Source organism: Primulina huaijiensis, chromosome 13 (genome assembly GCF_012295235.1).
Source record: "Primulina huaijiensis isolate GDHJ02 chromosome 13, ASM1229523v2, whole genome shotgun sequence".
Lineage (NCBI taxonomy): Eukaryota > Viridiplantae > Streptophyta > Magnoliopsida > Lamiales > Gesneriaceae > Primulina > Primulina huaijiensis.
The window spans coordinates 13220127-13229478 of NC_133318.1; the positions used below are offsets into that span (position 1 = coordinate 13220127).

Genomic DNA, 9352 nt, shown 5'->3' on the forward strand with positions numbered 1-9352 from the left:
TGCGTAGTTGTTGTGCGTCGTTGTTTTGGGGACATATGTTTGAGTTTAATCCTTGTCATAGCGTCCTAAGTTGAGTCTCGTTGCATCGGTTCGAGTCGTTTGTGCGTGATTTTTAAAATTGCATCAAAATGTGTTATTTTGGATTGGTTGTGTGCAGGATTAGTGCCGCAGCGCCCGTTCTGCGCAAGCCTGGCGCCGCAGCGCTAGGCCTGCGGCATTGCTAGCGCCTAGGCGCTAGGCAGAGCCGCAGCGCAGCACTATCCAGCGCCTAGGCGCTTGTCCATACTTTTTAAAACACTATTTTAGGCTCATGTCTTCTATGTTTTGGGAAATGTTCACACATCATTTTAGGATTTGTTTCGGGGGTTGATGTCATGGCTTAGCACAATGATTAAATGAGGTCAAGTCCCGAGCGATTTAGAACGTCATAAGAACATTGTCATTTTGGGTGGTGAACACGATTATTATGTCTAAGTATGGAAATTAAGTGCTTGAAATCTGGTTAGTATGTGCAGCAGTGGTCCCGAGCGAGATCCAACGAATCCCTCAATGGCAAGTAAGTATGTTCGATGTACAAAGAAAATACTTTTAAGTTTTGAGGTATGCTAAATGTCTTGTGACCCAATTATGTATGAGATTGGAAAGCGGTAAAGCATGACCAGGGACCAATCCACCCCGTTAAATCATGAACGGGGACCAATCCACCCGTTAAAGCATGAACGGGGATCTCATGTATGTGGCAGTGGATCTTCCCTGTCAGCCCAACACTGTAGTTTAGTCTGATCAGGCGATTTATGTTATGGGTCACTTGCTTTGAAACATGCCTCTACGCAAAATGATGAAATTATGTATGTACAAGTATGCAAGCATGTTTATGAAAAGTTTTCACGTTATGGCACGTCTATGTTATGTATGTATGTTCAATCTTAATTGCAAGTTCAAGTTTCACGTATGTACGTTCTATTTTGAAGTTGCATGTGGTTTTATTACGTACTACTCGTTACTTCCAGTTTATACGTGTTGAGTCTTTAGACTCAATAGACTTGATCGACGCAGGTGAGGAAAATGTTGAGAAAACGAGGGGTGGGGACCAATGAGCAGGATTGGACTGAGCAGGAGGCTAGACCCGAGGACCACCCATGTCATTTTAAGATTTTACGAAAGTTTCAAATACTCTGATTTCATGTTACTGATTAAGAGTTTTAAACAAGTAGTTTTAGTAAACTTCATTTGAGATCTTTTGTTGCAACAACATTTGGGGATGAACATTTATTTTATCGAATTTTGAAGGTTCGCCTTTTATTTAAGAAATTTTTTAATTTTTCCGTAAATTTTAAATAGTTGAAAGTACGGTACGTTACAATTAGTGTAATTATAGAGTGTAATAATTGTTTATGCTATGTAGAGCAATTGAAAATTGAAATTGGAGTTGTACTATTTAAAAAATAGATTTGAATTAGATTATTTTATCAATTATAATTTTTTATAAAACGATAAACTCTAATTATGACTTAATTAAACAATACCATAACAAATTTCCTTCATAATTGGAATCCACGCCAAGATATTATATTCCATGTTGCCCCCTCCCCTCCCCTCGGCATCATCGTCACACACAAACAAAAAACTCTCAATCACACACACAGCCTCTGTGGCATGCAATCTTCGCCAATCTCTAAAACCCCCCGCTAATCTCCAGCATAAATTCCCCAAATGCTGCTGCAGGGAGGGGCACTTTCGGCATGCAATCTTGCCGTCATCGAGAATCGCCCTTTCCCCCTCTTGATCTGTCGGCAGAACGAGAACGCCGCAGTTTGGTGCGGCTCTTCGGGCCGAGTTCGGAGGATCCATTCATCGCGGATGATGTCTGTTGCCACTGGTGAGCAGATGAGCAAACCGGAGGCGCCGACCCACCAGCCGAGTCTCGCTAACAGGCTTCGGCTTGGCAGCTTGGCCGATGACGGCTTGTCTTATAAGGAGAAGTTCATAGTGAGGTGTTACGAAGTGGGGATCAACAAAACTGCTACTGTTGAAACCATTGCTAATCTCTTGCAGGTCTGTGTAGTTTGGATCGGATTTTCAACTTTCTATGTTGGTGTCATTATTTGTGGGAAGCAAGCTATTTTTAGATTCTCTCTTAGGTTTGGTCGAGCGAATCTGAGTAGTTCTCTTTGTGCATGCCTTGGATTTGTCAAGATCTCATTTTTATTATGTTTTTTTTGCTGTCAATGGACTTATTTAGAATTTAATATGTGTTTTAAGTGTTGACGTTCTTGTTTCCCTTTTTCAGGAGATCGGTTGCAATCACGCTCAAAGCGTTGGATTTTCGACAGATGGATTTGCAACAACACTTTCAATGAGACAATTGCATCTTATATGGGTGACTGCTCGGATGCACATCGAGATCTATAAATACCCTGCTTGGTAGTGTAAATTGATCTGTTTTCCTAGTGATCAACTTCCAAACAGCTTGCAATTTATATTCATTTTACTATTAATACACAGGAGTGATGTTATCGAGATAGAGACTTGGTGTCAAAGTGAAGGACGTATTGGCACTAGGCGAGATTGGATTCTCAAGAATTATGCTTCTGGTGAAGTCATTGGAAGGGGTACGAGGTGATATAGAATTCTAAGTTGTAATGTTGCATAAACCAAAACTAAAATTTGAAACGTAGAATATATTACTGGAGAAGGAAGATGAAATGAATATCTTGTTGGTCTTGCTTTGTGTTTATGAAATACTCTACTCCTTTATGCAAAGCTAAAGTTTAAGACTCATTGATCTCACATGGTCATCAAGAAGCTGATTGCTGAGTTTTTCCTTGTTTTATGCCCTCTACCATAGTGTAATTTTTTTTTTTTTTTGTAAAATATTCTGTGTGCTCCTAGCGATGAATCAATGACCTTTCAAAGGTCTTAAGTTCTAATGACAAGAGCTGTCAGTAGTTGTATATAGAAAAACTGGTTAAATAGTAACAATCTTGGCTTGTCTATTGGAAAAAATCCTGATTGCTATATAATGCCATTTAGTAACTTTTCTGTCTCCAACTATTTTCTGTATTGGTTTTACCTCTTTTCATTATCATTTTTATTGACTAGATTGCTAGACTTCTACTGTGATTTATGGGTCATTCATTTTATTTCAGCAAGTGGTTGATGATGAACCAGGACACGAGGAAGCTTCAAAAAGTCACTGATGATGTCCGTAATGAAGTTCTATTATATTGCCCCAAAGAACTTAGGTAAATTTCATTTCATATTAAATGTCTTCCCTCAGTAACTGAATAATAATGTTAGAAAGTATCGAACATGAGAATTCTAAATGTGAAATGTTTTTTGCCTCTTTGGTCTAAAGAAATAGTAATAACTTGGTTCCAGGGATTTATGGGATATCTTGACCTGGTCTGTTTCAGTTTGTAGAAACTAGTTTATGTTCTTTACTTGTTAAGCTTTGATAAGGTATCTCGAATCTGGTTGTTTTTAATCATTCTTCAATTGTTGACGGATCAATGATTTCGATCAATGGTAGAAATCAATTAAGGGAAGCTTTCTTTGATATCTTGGGGATTTAGTATCCTACAACGTTTCACTTCATTGCATTCTAGACACAATAAATTACCTGATTTTTGCATTTGCTTCTTCCTCAGCATGTATTTAGTTGCTCCCACCTAAAGCTGATTAAATTTCACGATTCTGGGTTTTATTCTTTTAAGAACGTGAACACCGGATGGAATTTGTTACATGTTTTATTAGCACTGATGTATAATATTGCTAACTTGCACCTCTCCTTTGCCCAAGTTAAACTCTCTTAATGAACCAAATTCGCTAGTTTGTCTACAACGACATCTCACTTCCCGGACTATTACTTCTAAGTCATTCGTGATAAAACAAATGGAATATATCTGTTTGAACTTCCTTGGTAAAATCATTGGCTATACTTGGTATTTTTACTAACCACCTTATTAGCTGTGACTGATCATTGAATGTATGCGTGAACAATTTATATCGTGCTACATTTCACTTGAACTAATGTGGTGGTAAACTATAATCCAATTGAGGGTGAAACAACTTCCACCATTGTTCTTTGTTCATAACATGTAGTGTCTTTCATCTATGCTTTTCAACCAACCACATGCTACGCGTGTCCGTTCTTGTTGTAACTTTAAGAAAATTCACCAATATTTTAGAATATGAATTTGTTATTTTAACATACTTCATCAGAACAATTAACACATTGGAGTGCTGTCAGTCTTAGATGTTAATTAGTAACAAAGTCAATAGTTTACGCCATAACCTAGGCTTAACTTTTCCTCTACTATTGAGATGAAGGGAATTTTTTGAAATTTCACAATTGGTATACCAAAGTAAATCTATGAAACTCATCCACTTAATAATAGTAATTATGATCCTAAGGCATTGTTTGTTTGTATTATTAGCTCTTTGTTTGTTTTCAATTTCATCCCCAAATTGAACATCTTTGTTTGTTTTCAATTTCATCCCAAAATTGCCCATTTTTTCGTTTGACGGTCTCAAAATGGTGTTGTACCATTGATTTGTTGTTTATGCCAGATTAGCATTTCCTGAAAAGAACAATGCTAGCCTGAAGAAAATAGCCAAACTAGATGAAGCAGCTGCATATACCACATATACCAGAGCTGGCCTCGTGGTATGATCACATAGTTTTAATGAGTTGAGTTTTTCAGCTGGAGTAATTAGCATGTTTCGTTTTGGCAGCCTAGAAGAGCTGATCTGGATATGAACCAACATGTAAACAATGTCACCTACATTGGTTGGGTCCTTGAGGTTGGTTGGCTTTCTTTTTTTGATAGGAAACTTTAAATTTATATATTAATGAAATCTTGATACAAAAGAAGCGGATGAGTAATCCGCAAATTAGAGTACACTAATACACCGTCATCAAGACAATAAAAACTTCAAATCCCTAACAACATCTGATATCGATAAATGATTGAAGTCTTTCATCTTTGTGATTGTACCCGCAACTCTGAATTTGTTGATCTCCCAAACTTCATTTATACTCGTGGACTCATCATTGAAGATTCTGTTATTTCTTTCTAGCCAGATAGTCCACAACGTGTAGTGAACGATCACATACCAGAATCTCTTAACTTTTAACCCCATACCCGGCTCAATAATGAACATATCTCGTGCCCGTTGTGGAAGCACCCATAAACATCCTAGTTCTTTCATGACCATGGACCATAACGCTCTGGAAAAAGAGCAATGTATCAACAAATGATCCCGAGTCTCATCTTGGTCGTGACACAACGTACACCAGTTCGGACTTAACGCACAATTTGGCCATCTTCTTTGCACCGAATCAGATGTTGGAAGTTTTCCCAAAGCCACCATCCAAGAGAATATCTGAATCTTCTGGGGGATAGGCACTTTCCATATATGATCGTGATAAGTGAAAGAAGGAATGAACTGGAAAGAAAGACTCGGTAAAAAGATTTGACTGAGAATGAGCCCGTGGAATCCCCCAACCAAACCCTGAAATCCTCTGAACCCACCTGTAACCTCACTGTATCTAAAATACCCACAAGAGAAGCAAATTCCCCTATCTCTACGTCGTTAAGATTTCTCCTAAAACGCACATCCCATCGGTAAGTAACCGTGACTCCGACAGTGACAGTCTCTAAAAAGTTACTAATAGGTTTATTAACTTCGGTACAAACCCTAAACAAAGAAAGAAACCGAAAAGAGAAAGAAGGACCCTCTAAAACCCAAACATCCTCCCAAAACCGAATAAAATTACCCCCTCTCAACACCGAACCACACAAAGGATGAAAGGCCGGAAAAGAGCGAGAAATGAATTTCCAAGGGCTTCTGAATGTCTCTTTCCTGCTGGCTAAACCCAAATCCCACCCATTTTCCTGAAGACCATAGATGCTCATTATAACCTTTTTCCACAATGTTTCCTTTTCCTTTGTCCCTTTCCACCACCACTTTCCTAACAGTGCTCTATTTCTGAATCTGATATTCCCCAAACCCAACCCTCCGCTATCCTTTGGTTTACAAACCTGCTCCCATCCAACAACGTGACAATGCTTATCCCCATCCATACCATCCCATAGAAAATCACGCATCATTTTCTCCATCTTTTCGGCCACTGTACCTGGCACCCTGAATAAAGACATATAATAGGAAGGCATTGCACTTAAGACAGACTTTATTAGCGTGAGACGTCCTCCTTTTGACAAGAAGGCATTTTTCCAACTTGCGAATTTTTTTGACATCTTTGAGAGGACCGGTTCCCAAAACTCTACATTCATAGGCTTACCTCCCAACGGTACCCCAAGATACTTAATAGGCCAAACGTCTTTTTTGCAACCAATCATTTGAGCCAAACTCATTACCTCCTCATCCTCGAAGTTGATCCCCAAAATAACACTTTTTTCAAAGTTAATCTTCAAACCCGTTTTTAGACCGAACTCTTTGATTAGATCCACCAGTCTCATCACGTGCCTCCTTGTCTTTACCATAAACAACGTGTCATCCGCAAATTGTATGCGAGATTTGGAGATTCCCTTTTCCCACCACTAATCCTCTCACCTCACCCAACTCCCTTGCTTTGTCAACTAATCTCCCCAAAACATCAGCAACTATATTGAAAAGAAAAGGGGAGAGAGGGTCCCCTTGTCGCAGTCCCCTTTCCCCTCGAAATTTTCCCCTCGGCTTACCATTGATAAAAATCGAAAATGATACGTTAGACACTCAACCTCTAATCCATTTCCTCCATCTGATCCCAAACCCTTTTTTCTGTAACACATAATCAAGGAATCTCCAGTCAACGTTGTCATATCCCTTTTTACTAAAGGTTTTTGTTTGTCATATCCCTTTTTACTAAAGGTTTTTGTTTTGAAAGCCTATTCTCGCCACATTCAAACTTGTCGTATTTTACTTTTTTTTTTGCTACAAGAATTTAACTTGTACTTTTATCAATCTGTTGCCTCTGATATAGAATTCATTTCTTCGTAGAGCATGCCTCAAGAGACTATCGACAGCCACGAGCTGCAAACTATAACGTTGGATTACAAGCGTGAATGTCAGCATGATGATATAGTGGATTCCCTCACTAGCCCTGAATCTGCCATGACTGAATCAGTTTTAGAGCTTCAGGGTTCAAATGGATCTCCAACTTCTGCAAATAGCGGAAACGAATGCCTCCAGTTTCTGCACTTATTGAGGTTATCAAGTGACGGTTCTGAAATAAACAGGTGTCGTACTGAGTGGAGGAAGAAACCTGCTAGAAAATGAGCTTCACCACTAGCTTAGCAAAGCCTTTATGTATCAGCAATCTTGTAAGTCTTCGCATCTCATCTCCCTTCCTTTTGTTTTCGATATTCATATATTTCTAGTATTTCTTTTTGGAGGATTTTGCTTAAATTTCAGGACTTCATTTAGAAGAAGATGGATTTGTTGTAACTTAAGGATATTTATGTTTGTGAAAACATGAAAAGTTCAAGATTGTGTGGTTGGATGATGTATTTATATTTTGTTCTGTCACAGGTGTATGCGTGATACTTTCTATGCGCGCGTACATAGTCATGCACATACATATAAATATAATACATACATTAGTAACAGAGTCTACTCTTGATGTCCAAGTAGCTCTAGACCAACTAGGAAGCATCGATATATCATGTTCACTTGGTATACACTTGAGCATATGAAATTTTTTGGTTAAAACTGTTTTTTTATTCTAGAGATTATATTCAAATTAAAAGTTTTAGAAATGATTTTTATATGATTTTTTTAATAATTGATTTTCATAATTATTTAAATTTGATAATATTGTCATTTTAACTTTACGAACTTTATAATAATTTTGTGTGTTAGGAGCGAATATTGTTTAAATAAAGGTAAGAAATATTTTATTTTTGTAGATGAGCTATAATTTTTTTTTTAAAAAAAAAATAGGAAACCTATACGCATGCAGCTAGCAGTAAATATAAGAACGAGTTAAAAAAATCATTGATATTCTCGTGGCAGTAATGGAATTATTTATAATTATAGAATATGAATATTTCCATTATAATGTTTCCAAATTTAATAACTATACTGCTTACAAAACCCTCTCTATTTTGAGCTTAAGTTATACACTTTAATCGAATATTAAATTTTATGCAAGAAAAATATTATAAATAGAGGGACCATTAATATATATTATTACACTAACTCCGAGATTTAATAATCTTGAGTCTCGCGTACATGGATTTCTCTGTTATTCGCCCAAGGCCACCTCCCAAACGACCTGAGCCACCAGCTCCAAAGCCTCCGGAGGCACCAGAAGATAAACCGCCGCAACCGCGACCTGAAAAACCTCTATCCACACACCCTCCGGCTCCGATGGCTATGCCACACATGGGTCCGTATATGGAAGAAATCGACAGGGTTTCACGGATGCAACGTCTGAGAAATATCGAGTACACTAACGCAAGAACATGGAGAATGAACTTTGATCATCATCCCAATTACTATTATGATAATAGTGATAGTAATTATGGTTGTCATCAGAATTATCATGCAGGCGGTGGATACAATGGAGGCTACGCTCATCATATGTTTCCGACGAGGTCACAGCCGTTGCTAGATCATTATAATCATTACAGTCTTCCAGGTCCGCCACAACGGCTTGGCCTCCCTCCGCCAGACCACAACTACGGTCTGCCAGGGCCGAGCTATTATCCGGCACCATACCATGGTGGCTACTTCAGTGATGAGAATCCAAACGGTTGCACGATTATGTGATATATATTGAGGTATCGTGAGTTTGAAGTACACGGTTTATTGCTTTAATTTAATTTTTGAATTTATGGTTATCAATAATCTCATTTTTTGTGCTACTATTCTATTTCTTTCCTTTATTTATGATATTAATTAGTTTATTTGTGTTGTCTTCATTGGACTATGGTATTTTATACCATCTGGGTTTTAGTATTGTAATTATGGGCTTATGTTTTTAATTCGGGCTTATATTTTATATATTTATGCTTTTGAGTTTTAATACTGTACTAATAGATTTTATTTTTTAAATTTATGAATTTTTCTAAATCTGATAAGATAAATTTATAGGTTATATCTTTTGTGTAAATTAGTTGCTATTTATCGATGTTTTTATAATCGAATCGGTGATCGACTCAATTTATTTTAAAAAATAGTCTAATCGGTCCAATCGATTTAATTGAAATAGTGTTAAAATAAATATTAATATAATATAATGAATTAGTATATTTTAAATTTTAAAACCTAAAAATTGTATATAATAGACAAAAAAATGGATATTTAAAAAAGTTAAAAATTAAGTAATTATATACATGCATTC

General features: G+C 37.1%; 1 protein-coding gene across 1 annotated transcript; it reads left to right on the forward strand.

The window, feature by feature from the left end:
• The first annotated feature begins 1566 nt into the window (after positions 1 to 1566).
• LOC140991823 (oleoyl-acyl carrier protein thioesterase 1, chloroplastic-like) lies at positions 1567 to 7500 on the forward strand. Its single transcript, XM_073461988.1, has 7 exons — positions 1567 to 2055; positions 2291 to 2424; positions 2506 to 2619; positions 3150 to 3245; positions 4573 to 4669; positions 4738 to 4806; positions 7006 to 7500. Exons 1-7 carry the CDS (start codon positions 1714 to 1716, stop codon positions 7282 to 7284), a joined length of 1131 nt encoding a protein of 376 aa, XP_073318089.1. The 5' UTR covers positions 1567 to 1713; the 3' UTR covers positions 7285 to 7500.
• Positions 7501 to 9352: the final 1852 nt, after the last annotated feature.